Genomic DNA, 12846 nt, shown 5'->3' with positions numbered 1-12846 from the left:
CTGAGGTTGTACCCCTTTATAAAAAGGGAGATAGAAAGTTGCTTATAAATTACAGACCAATAAGTTTAAACGATTCTATTCAGGTCTTATGTCGCGTGGTACTGGAAATCATTAATGGTTGGATTGACGATGAAAAACCTACTTACCCCATTGACTGACCCAGTTTCTTCATCCATGGTTAGCAACACACGGACTCATTATTTTGAGGAGAACCGAGGCAGCACCGGTAGTTGATCAATAGAATGGGAGACACTGAAAGTAGTACACCATGGGGTAAAAAAAACTGTTGAAGGGCAGTCTCGACATACATGAGCGACCATTAAGGACACATTTGTATTTAGGGCCTACAGACAAAGGCTACACGTGGGGGACAAAGCAGGACCATTGCTGACCCAGCTGATTAAACAGGAGGAACGTCATGCCCCACTGTTGGGCAGTCCAGGACCAGGGAAGACAGCTAGTTTACACGGAACTAGCCATCAGTGCAACTTTTGCAGCCCACCTCTGCAAAATCTATTAGTCACAGCCGGGAATAGTGGAGGGGGGGGGGGTACAATATCTGATGGAAGAGCAAACGAATAGGCTGGATGTGGAAGATAGGGAATATCTAGAGGAACCTTTAACTAAAGAAGAGTTAATAGCGGCTGTGAGAAGTTGCCCTGGTATATGCTGTCCACTAATTAAAGTGGGCACCTTGCACCCGTCCAAACGACCCTTCTGATGTATGAGGTCAAAGATAACCTTTAGAAAGCTATCCTAGTGGTAGCTGTGGAGAGCAGCCTTCAGGCCTAACTTTGAAGGAATGTAAAGCAGCTTAATCTTGAAGGAATGTAAAGCAGCTTGTTTTACCAGAATATCACATCCGGAATGACGAAATGAAGGGGAACCAAACAGTAGTTATATAAAAATATGTATTGATTAATATAACACTCTCTACTAGAGGATAAAACACAAGGCACACAATACGAGATCCATATAACAGTTGTAAGTAGCACAATACACAGTGGGCTCAAGGGGGAGACCAGACCATATAATAAAATAATGGTATAACAATCCCGGCTTGACTAGAGACAGTGACTAGTGCACATAGAATCACTGGGACCCCAAGGAACCACCCAAGGTGATGACAGTGGGACCCTACGGAGAACGGGTGCAGTGAGGAAACACGACTGCGTGCTCCGTACAATGCTATGGGAAAGTCACGGTTGCAAAGTTAAAGTTTAAGGACCCTTCTAGGGGGACTTCAAGCAAACTCTTTGGAACTTAAGAGGTTAGCGAGCCACCCCACCTGTGGATACTGTAGTATCCGAATGACCTATCCCAGGGGAGCCGGGTGCATAGGTTTGAAGAGGTGTCGGAAACCTCAGTCGTTCTCAATGGAAGGATGTGAAGAAATACTGCTGCAGTGAAGGTGAAAAGAGTCCAGTGGAATCCAAGCCTGGATTCTGGAAGAAAGGAACCTGAAAGCAGAGGGGACAGAGTCTGGGTCCCTTTGGAGCAGGGGTCTTCAAACTGTGGGGCGTGTGGAGTGTTACAAAGGGGGTCGCGCATTCCCAGCCAAACTTCTTCCCAGGCCCATAGAACTACAAGGGCTTCAGCCCCCCTCCTCCTCGTCTGTGTCTCAGCCCGGCTGCTGCAGTGCAGCTCGAGCTTCTGTGAGCTGGGCAGTGTCTGGAGTCTTATCTCCGGCACACCCGAGTTTTTGACAGGTTGTTAAAGACCATTTGCATATTTACATGCCTTTGTAAACTGGTTACAGAGGCTTTGTTTTTTTTCTGGTGGCAGTACCCCATGGGCCCCCACTCGGCCTATTCCTTACATTTAAAGTTTTATCAAGCAGTAGCTGTGAATAAAACTCGAGGAAGTTAAGAATGTCACAGGTCAACCACAAATGAAATGAACCAAGAATACAAAAAGACATTCATACATCTTAAAAGGTTTTTTTCTGTACACCAAGAGGCGAATTTACAAGCCCCTTGCGCCACTTTTCCCATGTTAAAAGTGACGTAAAAGTGGCGCAAGGGGCTTGTAAATCTGCCCCAAAATGTTTTTCACTTTTGCCTATTGCTATTATAGGAATCATTTATCTTATATAAACATTATATACAAGTCCCATTGCATCCCCGCACTCGTGAGAATTTGGTCCTGTGGATGTGCTGGAGTTGTAAAAATTTTAAAGCACTTTAGGGCAGATTTACAACAAGTAACGCAGCACGGTGCAGCAAGTCATTTTGCTGCGCCGTGCTCTGTTAGTTTGGAAAGCACAGAGATGCGACATATTTTACAAGAATATGTCGCATCTCTGACCTTCCCCCGCGCTGGCGCACAAGCTTCATGCGCCGGCAACCTTGCACCATGGTGCAAGGATGCCTGCGTTGTGGGGAGATTGTTTTTGTGCATGAAGGGGTACCTTCCTGCACAAAACGATTACTATAGGCATTTTCCTCTTTCAATGCGTGCTGTAGCATGCAGCACGTATTGAAAGAGGAAAAAATGAGGAGAAATGAAACAAATTCTCCTTGTTGCGCCTCGCTACGCCACCTCTAGGGTGGCGCAGCATTCACACGCATCTCCAGATTTACGATTTCTTGTGAATATGGAGATGTGTCTTGTTCAATGGGTGTTGCGTGGGAACACCCACAGCAACACCCATGGAACTCCTCTTCCACACACAGTGCTGCATGTGAAGGGGCCATATTTACAAGGAGAGGAAAAGGCTAGCAGGGTGGCTATTCATCTACTTGTAAATATGGAGGGCCCCCCTGCGCCACCAATACATCACAAAAAGTGACGTAGTGGTGGCGCAGGGGGCTTGTAAACCTACCCCTGAGTATGTAGGCTTAGGAAACCGATTGTTAACCTGCAGCATTGGCAGAACCATGAATCCAGGCTTTTTGCCCGCTCCTGCTCTGGGACCAAAATTTGTTTTGCTGCCTGGACCAGAGCTGGAGTTTGATGCTTGTGCAGATTCTGCCAACAGGTTTGGAAATTTTTGTCATGAGGGGGGTCCTTACACCTGAAAATGTCGACAGGGGGGTCTCGGCATCCAAAAGTTTGAAGACCTCTGCACTAAACTCTGTCTGAGAGGTGGTCACACCTCTCTGTGACATGATGCCTATTGAGCTGCCTTCCTCTGCTCTAGCTTGGTTCAGCAGCAGGAGGTCCGAAATGTGTCTTTGGTCGGCAGCATCCATTTTGTGCTGTCTGGGTCGAGAGGGCTGGCACCTGATAGACCAGTGACCCCACGAAGCTCGCTTCAGAAGGGTGGAATCATACCTCCCGTGGAGGTATGATTCCAAGGTGTTTGATACCAAACACGATATGTTTCTATGCAGCCGTATTCGAGATAGCATTTACCGTGAGGTTATAATGCACCTCTACCTATATGTCAGGCTGAGTTACAGACGACCCAGGAGAATGGTCTCCGAAAACTGCAGAGAGTCTCTGCTCATGCAGGGGCACCCTCTCACATAAAACCCAGCACCCTGCCTTCAGGATTGATAAGGCCTGCTGTAGGGGTGACTTATACGTTTTAAGTGTAGTGACCAATAGATATAGTGAACCTATATCTAAAGTAAGTGGGGCAAGCACCAGGTTGCAGTAGCAGACTTGCAGTTCAATTTTGCATGGCCTCTCATGGGTGGCATAATACATGTTTCAGCCCATGGGAGGCCTCTGGGGTACCTATGCCCTGGGTACAATGGTACCATATACTAGGGACTGATAAGGGTACCCCAGTATCCAATCTGGAGCGTAACAAAGTACATGTATGGCAATTTAAAGGAGAAAGCAGATAGACTGGGGTCTTGATTAGCAGGATCCCAGTCAGACTAGTCAAAAACTGTGAGACATCAAGCAAAAAGTGGGGGTAACCATAAGAAGCAGATCCTACTTTACTACAGCGGCAACACAGTTGCAAAACTGCGAAGGCGCCGGGTGAGGATGGGCTGCCGGTAGAATTTTATCAGAGGTACGTGGGAGTGCTAGCAGACAAACTGTTGGAAGTCTTAGAGGAAGCTGTCTCAAAGGGGCAATTGCCAGACTCGATGCAGGAGGCCTTGGTGGTGATGTTAGCGAAACTGGGCAAAGAGCGTTGTATCACCCATTATCAATGCTGAATATTGATGTAAAAATACTTGAGAGTGCTGGCGTCAAGAATGTTGCACACAGTCTGGAAGAAAACAAACACACGGCGGATCCCTCTATTATGTATAATTTGTAACTAATTTCCCTTCTGCCCTTTCCAGGAAATATACTGGTAAAACATGTGAATTGGATACTTTCCGGTTAACTGGGACAAAACCAGTGATGGATCCAGCTCAGGCCGGCTTTTCACTTCAACATGGCACAAAAGTGGGTTTAGTCTCTGTCTTGAACAACCTCTTACTGGCGGCCGATAAGGGTAACTTTGTTGCCCCGGTTCTATTAGACCTTTCAGCTGCCTTCAACGCTGTAATCATGAGATCTTGACAAAAAAAGACGGGATGAAGTAGGAGTCAGTGGTGCAGCACTGAAATGGGGCTGATCATATCTTACTAATAGGCACCAGCCTTTTGTTTCCCTCCTATCCGCGCAGAATTTAGGGAAACTGGTCAAGCTGTGCCATAGGGCTCAGATCGCTGGCCTAGTTTATCTGCAAGCATGGTGTCTAGTTTATGAATTATGCAGATTACACTAAACTTACCATCTCAGTGGATCAATCTGTACGTGCTTCCTTCTAAATATTTCATACTTGTATGAAGGATATCTCAACGTGGCTTTAAAAGAATTCTGTTAAATTTAATTGAGATAAGACAGAGGTTCTCTGCTACGCTAAAGGAAAGGTACCACGGCCTTCACCTGCCAATTTTTGGCCATGGCCAGAGGCAGTTCCCCTTACCTCCTCTTCAGCCGTAAGAAATCTGGGGTTCCAATTGGATACAGATCTCTCTTTGATATCTCAGGTCAACATACTCACCTCCACATAATTTGCATTTTTGAAAACACTTCAGAAGATTCTACCCCTACTGATACATTTTTAACCTCTGATAGTCCAGGTGGTGATCCTAAGCAGATTGGATTATGGTGACTCCTTATTTCTAGGCTTTCCTGACCATCTGCTCGGGAAGCTTTACCGTATCCAGACTGCAGCAGCCCAAGTAGCTTCTTCATCTGCTTTTGGCCTCTGTGGCTTCTTGTGCCAAAAAGGATTCTTTTTAAAATCTCGGTGTATGGTACACAAGGCTATTTATGGACCAGGGTCTGCCTCTCTTTGTAAGGAATTCTTCCGGTGGCATCCCGCTCACAGACTGTGCTTTTCAGTCACTAATCTTCTGGTGGTGCCAACGCAATCGCTCACTGGGAACAGAGCTTTTCTAGTTCAGGCAGAACGACTATGTAACAATCTCCCTGCCTTCTTCCGTTCCACCTCCGAATTGTTGGGAGTTTAGAAAATTAGCGAAAACCTGGCTCTACACACTTTAGACAGGTGCAGTATCAAATTAGTAGACTCCGGTAGTTATCTGCACCAGGACACCTTCCTAGTTAGCAGATGTGTTCTCCAAATCGAAAGATAAAGGCATATCTATATAATATCTATATCTAGCTACAGATAGTTTTTAGGATAATCAGCAGCACTCTCCCATGATGTATTCATTTCCAAATTTATTAAGGGAAAACAGCAAAGAATAAACGCAAACGTGTTTTGACCGTTACCGGAATGTAGTGATGCCGAATCAGACACAAAGACACTCCGCTGCACTCAGTGTTTGCATTCATCTGCACCACTACAATGATTTGATGCCCCTTAACCTACAATGTTTATAATTAAACAGCCAACAAGTTACTCAAACTATTTACATGGACCTACTTTTGAGTATGTAACATACAAAAAACCAAGCTTAGCTGGTCATCTTCCAAAGGAAAATAGCAGAAACTCTTTTTTCAGATACAGAGGTGCTAATAAATCAGTGAAACCAAATAAAGGCGGAATCCTTGAGGCAAGACGAGTAACATTAACCTGAGCTAATCTCATCTCAGGTAAGTAAACTAAACTGGCTGAGAAGATGCCTGGTACTGGAAACTTTAAAAACATGTAAAGGGATGAACCTAATACTAGATTTAATCTCAGTCACTTGCAGTTCCTCTGGGCCACAATCCAGTCAATGTTATGTATCTTGCCTGTGTCATTACAGATGCCAACCATAGGCAAATCAGTCTTGGTACCCACCAGATGGGCCATTCTCCACCGAGCTGCCAAAGACAGGTCACAGAAGGATGAAAATGGACTGTGGTTGCTTTTGTTTCCATTCAGAGGGAGCACGGCCTGTCATTTTAGGTTGGACAGCACCTTCTGGAGCAGAGCCACGACTGATCTGCATAAGTTTTGTCACTCTGTGTGGAGGCACAGTGACCAAAAACTAAGATGCACTGGAATGGAGTCCAGAGTAATTAATAGCGGCCGAGATTAATAAAAAAATTACACCCAACACTGTTTCCCCTGGTGAGGGAAACTCATCATTAAATAAAAAGCCCTGGAAACGTTCAAGTGCAAGAACTTGGAGACCAGCAGGACTTGTACTCACCTCGAGGGAGACTGTAGTTTCAGTTTATTTAGTAGCGTTTTAGTCTTTTGGGCTGAAAAGCCTTTGCGGAGACAGCTTTTCCAAGATGTTTGAGCAAACACCCCCACAACCCCTGGATTAATAAAAATCTTTAAAATTACTTTTTTGCAATAAGACTGACTCTCACGTGGATCTTCGAGATAGTTGCTATTTAAACATGGTCTGAAACCAGTGCACAAAATGTTCTTCATACTTTCCACAGGCTTCCACACGTACGCCAATGACACCTTACCGCTTGATCATGCAAGAGCTGACTGCCTCTTTTAAAATGTCCTTTTAAAAAACTGAGCAGAGAGTCTAGGCCTATCAAAGACATGAAAACAGAGCATCTTCAACTTCTAGTTGGTTTTAAACAGCTTTCCAAAAGTTTAACCCGTATGTTAAAAGAACCGAAAAATGTAAAATGACAACCACATAACAATGATTAGGCCTACTGCATCCCAATCTCTGTACAAAACTACCCAGGTCTACGTTAAAACTTCCAATCGTAATCAGATGAAACAACAGAGATGAAACAGATAGGATCTTTTGAATGCTTGAAAATGTAATCTCAAGGATAAATTGGGGCTTACAATGTAGCAGCACCCATGAATTGTAGACAGGGCATTGAGGAAATACATGCAGTTTCACGTTAATAACTAATTTACTTTAAAATCCTGTGTGTGAACCCCAAAAGCATCCGTGGCAAAGCCCCTCAATGACAGTGGATAAAGAATGGCACTGGCCACCCCTCTAGTTGGAAAAGCTCCCCTTTCATCACGTTTCTCAATGTACACTACAAACAGGGGTATATTAAAAAGATAGTTGTTTTTCATCACTGATTTTACCGAAGCCAGACTTCAACAAATGGAATAAAAAAGACACTTCTCTGCTAGAACGAAAGGAGAACCAGATAGGCTAAAAAACGATGTCTGTGGCTGTAGAAATTATTGCACTGCAGTGAGATACAGGTACAAAGAACATTCCCTTTTAGTTTGAGATGTATATTTTTTTTGTAATTTTTAATGAGCTATTTAAACAATATTTATGGAAATGCACCTCTAAGAATCTTTTCGAGGAACTTTTTATTCATTTCATGCAGTAGCTAGCCAGTGGCTGCAGAGTGCCCACAACAATATGACAAAAAGTAGCGGATACAGCAGCATATGTGAAAGCCAGGGGACGAGTGTCACTGTACATAGTGAAGAGCGAGCTGAGGCGGGCACTCAGTCAGTGACTAACCTGGAGGTTGGAGAGCTGAGTGAAAGCTTTTTCGCAAGCCGTTTGTGGACACTTGTAAGGTCTATCGCCGGTGTGGATTCTAGATAAAAAGAAAAAAAAAAAAATCAAAATGTTAATGTGGAATGGCAACAACTAAAACGACAAGATACTAGACAAAGTAAAATGGTGTGATTTACAAATCCAAATTTCTTAGAACATACAAGAGCTTCAAATGACACAATATTAAAATAGACAATGCAAAAAGAAGGGGGCACAAACATGTTCTAAGACACGAAGAAAATCGTTATTACCACCAGAAAAGCAGGGATTAAGATGTGGTTCAGCATTAACAAAATGCACAGGGAAAAAGTATACAGACGTCCCAAGTTACATAGTGACATTTTAGGGTCGCAATGTTCCTCTGGGAAAAATACTGCCACACCAAATTACAAAGAGGAAGAGAGGAGTTTTAGACCGTGAGATGCACAGCCGATTGCAGAAACCAACATTACAGAAATAAAGCAGAGCCCCAAGACAAGGCAAGCAAGAGGCACACAATAAATCAGCACTTGCATCCTGGAAAAGCAAATGGAGGGAAAATAGATCCAAAGGGGAGGAAATAGCATGAACTAGAAATCTTGGGGTTCACAGTCGTAGCGGTGATCCAGAACTCTATTCTTTCATGGGATCCACAAATGGTTTAGCCTAGCAAATGAACACAGGGATTCTGTGAGCTATTAACATTACATAACATGAAATCAGCTAATATCAGTGAACACAGAGGTACCTTGAATTATGGGTGAATGGAATGGAATGAATTCTCGCACTGTAGTTTAATTCACTAATTCAACTGTCAAGTAATAATTATAGTTCGATATTATCAATTCCTTCAAATATTCAAAAGAATTGCTTTGGCTGCTCCTAGAGGAGCATTTCTCTCTCAGCTCATGTTATTGTCTCTTTGTTGTATCATCATGCTTTCAATGGAATGTTTTCACTGCATTTTAAGGGGGGACTATTTTGCCTTTCAAAAGTCATTGACAGATTACATTATTTGGAAAGTGTAAACACCGAATACAATCTTTTTTTAATGCAACCCGCCTTTTAGATTAAATTATTTATCTCATACATGTATTGTCGACAGAAAACAATGCATTTTTTTTAAAACAGCAGCCTTTTTCAATGTTTTAATCAGGAATTGTGTACGAGTCACACACACGTTCATATTTACTTACATATACATACACTTAAAAGCACACAATCCAAGTGCTTAACCCAAACAAAGACTGCCAGAGCCAATAGATCTGGTCTTTATTTGGCAATGATTACAATCAAATGTATGCATATATGCAGATTGCATGGACTTGCACATTAAAGTCAGGTCTCTTGGCTTTGCCAATGGTTGTTTGCATTAAAAAGGAAGAGACACTAAATCACAAGCGCAAATAGGTCTGTAAGGAGAGGAAGTCGAAGTCACAGTACTTACAGATTATCACCCTTATTACCTGGTATGCTGCTGCAGGTGAGAGAGCTGGCGGAAGGATTTCTCGCAGTAGGAGCAGTGATAGGGTTTTACACCCAAGTGAATGCGCAGGTGCTGGGCCAGGTAAGAGGCATTGGCAAAGGATTTTGAGCAGTGAGGGCACTTGTGAGGTTTGGCTTCCGTGTGAGACTTGGAGTGAATCTGCATCTCCGACTTCGTGAAAAAGGTTAAGGGGCAAATTTTACACCTGGTTAAAAGAAAACAAAGCAAGATTAAACAAGTCATTTCATTTTGGGAAGTTACTTCAGTTGGATTAATTATTATTTTAAATAAGAAGAAGCCGGAGACTGCTAAAACTGCATACCTAGTTATTCGCCTCATGCTATCAAGGGTTTGGACAACATATATGAATGACAGCAGACAGCAACAGTGTTAAAGGAAACACAACTCTAAACCCAGACATGGTTAGCCTTTTTATGGTCTGGTCTGACAGCGCAGCTGTCACCAGACAATTATGTGAGTATCAATATAGAGGGACTTTGGCTCCCAACACGTGTTGGGAGCCAGAAGTAAAGATTTTGATTGAGCAGAAGTTGTGTGCATCCACTAAAAAGTGGGTGCCTTCCATGCAGCTGTGTTTTGTTTATTTATCCAACCGGCTATGCTTGAACTTTCAGGGACCTATCTACACATGATACTGGCATGCTATGAAAGTGTACTGGATAACTAGATATTTTATGTGGTTTTTATCTGGCAGCAGTCAGACAGAATGAGTGTGGGCCTTAACCAACATGGATTTTTACATTTGGCTTGACAGTGCAACCATCTCTTGACCTTTAAACGTACAGTCTATCACTTCCACACAAAAGGCATACATATTCCAATGCTATTTACTAGTAATGCTTCACATTACCATACATCATTCCTTTAAAGCCCGACCAACTAGGATTGCCAGTGCTAGTTTGTTTTGATATTAAGATCTTTTTTAGAACTTCTAAAAAACCAGTACACTGCAATCCGAGATGCAGCGTTCTCCCTTTCTGAAGATCAAAATGTTGATAGGAGTAATAGTCACTATCACAGGTGACCCAAGCATGACCTTTGGGGCCGCTATCCGTAGTCCATCTCCCACTGGAGGGGATGCTGGGTAACACTGACTTCCTGATCACAATAATCCTACTGTATTAATACTCCTGCTTTATCTGATCCCGCTGGCTCTGGCCTCCCCGACTGCACTAGACACGGTAGCAGGTCTCAAGCGACTACCCCCACCATTCCTTGCTTTGTGTTGTCCTCCTTTTGTTGTGCCCTATGTCCCCAGTTCGGTTCAATTTGCACTATATCAATGATGTCTGCATGCAAGCCGGCGCTGAAACACTTCGACATTGATATGTCTTGTCCATGGACGCTGCACGGCGGCCCACCACAGCCACCATGAGATACCCATCTGTGCCCTTTTTAGGTCTCGCCTGTCGATGCGCATGCGCATCGAGCAAGCGAGACTATAGGGGCTCATCGACTCTTTATCTAACTTGCAAGGAATCGTGGCGATTCCTTGCAGTGCCCGTGACTTTTAAGCTCAATGCGCATGTGCATTGAGCTTAAAAGCGCGTGCACAGCCGCCCGCATTCCTCCGACACCTTTGAAGTGAAGCTTAGCTTCACTTCAAAGGCCCGGCTTCTTCACACCCACATGCCGCTCTGCCCCGCTCCGCCCCCTCCCCTGAGTCATCCTGCCTGCCCCTTCCCGCCGTGTCGCATTTCTCCTCCCCCCTCCCCTCTCTTCCCTCCGTCTTGTCTTTTAGGCCGGCTCGCACAACTTAATTTGCTCTTCCCCTGTGCTTCTCTTCATATGGGAATGAAGCCAGGGAGGGAGATGGCTCTCACAGTGTGCATTAATGCGTGGCAGTATCACCCAGGCAGTGTGCATTAATGCGTGGCAGTTTCGCCCGGGCAGTGTGCATTAATGCGTGGCAGTTTCACCCGGCATGAAGCAGGCGCCTCCTTTCTTTTGTTTTATACGCCGCGGCGTGCTCCTTCAAGCTCCCCTGCCCTTCGCATTGAATCCCCTCTCTTCCCCCACGCTTGGCACACATGCAATCTTTCCCTTAAGGTTGCAACGCTTCTTTAATACACACTTCCCTCTGCAGCATTTGGTGCTCTGCCCAACTTCCTCCCTCCGCTCGCGGGCGCCTCACCGCTCCACCACGCAATAAAAGTACCGGTAAGCCTGGAACATACAGACACCCGCCGGGCAATAGAAGTTGCACAGTTTGTGCCCGACGTACATGCTCGCCTGTGAAGTGAACAAGTTCCTAGCCCCATCCAGCTCTGGCGCGCCCAACTTCCCTCTCTTCTTTTATATCTTGCGTGCAAACAGCACAACAATCAGCCGCACCAGTGAATTATTCACGTCTTTAATTTGCTCACTTAATGACACCGGCGTTCTGTAATCAGAGTGCAGAGCCTGCTACCAAGCATTATGGATGACGGCCGGATTTAAATGCTGGACAATATAAAGCTCTGTGGTTCTGTAGTTAGTTTTTCACAAGGCAGTACTTAGATAAACTGCTGTAACGCATATTTCAAACACACTGTATGATGTAGACTAATCATGTTATCCCGTAGACAGCCCTGTTTCAATGGTTTATTTGCTTTTAAAAAAGACTGGTTAAAACTGTGTTACATGAAATAAATGCACAACTGCACAGTTAACCAGAGGTAAGTTGTTTATTCAAATAATTTTGATCAGCCTGTGTATGTAAAATTAAACAAGATCTAAAGCGCAGTTTCAGGGCAATGTGAACAAGGGCACCATGCTGAGTGAATACCTATAATGTTCTCAGCCACGCAATACCTACAGTGTGCACGGTCGCCGAATACTTTTATTTTATTAACATGATGCCCGCTTTATTCACAGCCCTGCAATACCTATAATATGCATGGCTGCTGAAAACTTTTATTTATTAACATGGCGCCCGCTTTATTAAGAGCCTTGCAATACCTATAATATTCACAGCCACGCAATACCTAGAATGTGCACGGCCGCAAATACTTTTATTTATTAACATAAAGCCCACTTCACTCGCAGCCGCACTTAAAAACTGGCACGCACTATAACAATTTGCATTAACTTGATAAATGTGCTTGTCAGGGTGGAATCTAAACGCAGAACTTTGCTTATGTCAGCTGCTTTTGAACCACATGAACAGTGTAACGCGGGGACGCCAGTGGGTGCACAAAACTGCGATTTCTTCGTCGCGGAGCTGTTAGTCAGCTGGTTGGTGCTTGCGTAAAACGAATTTAGAAACGGTCGTTTTCAAGCGTCGTAACGGCAGTATGTGTGCGACTATCTTTAATTAAGTATTTGTGTAATTCCAGCAAGCATGGAGCGGTAAAATCACGGCACAGTTTCTTTCTGTGAGAAAATATGTTAATCTGTTTTTCTTCGCACTGGAAGCGCCTTGCCCTCGGATGACAGGCTGTGCCACTGGTGACTCACGTTTTGCTTTAGGCAACCCGTCTATGTTTTAAAATTCAGCAATCGTTTGCAAAAACATCT

General features: G+C 44.1%; 1 protein-coding gene across 7 annotated transcripts in view; it reads right to left on the bottom strand.

The window, feature by feature from the left end:
- ZNF362 (zinc finger protein 362) overlaps positions 1–12846 on the bottom strand; it is a 190792-nt gene that overhangs the window by 27416 nt on the left and 150530 nt on the right. For all 7 annotated transcript variants that reach the window (XM_078643020.1, XM_078643023.1, XM_078643019.1 and 4 more), the window contains 2 exons: positions 9308–9532; positions 7824–7902 (listed from right to left, as the gene is read on the bottom strand). In XM_078643020.1, the coding sequence (XP_078499146.1) occupies positions 7824–7902; positions 9308–9532 (304 nt within the window). The remainder of the gene's footprint in view (positions 1–7823; positions 7903–9307; positions 9533–12846) is intronic.

The sequence above is a fragment of the Lissotriton helveticus genome, chromosome 5_1, assembly GCF_964261635.1.
Source record: "Lissotriton helveticus chromosome 5_1, aLisHel1.1, whole genome shotgun sequence".
NCBI lineage: Eukaryota > Metazoa > Chordata > Amphibia > Caudata > Salamandridae > Lissotriton > Lissotriton helveticus.
The sequence above is the reverse complement of the archived record's forward strand: the minus strand, read 5'-3'. Positions and strand labels throughout refer to the sequence as shown.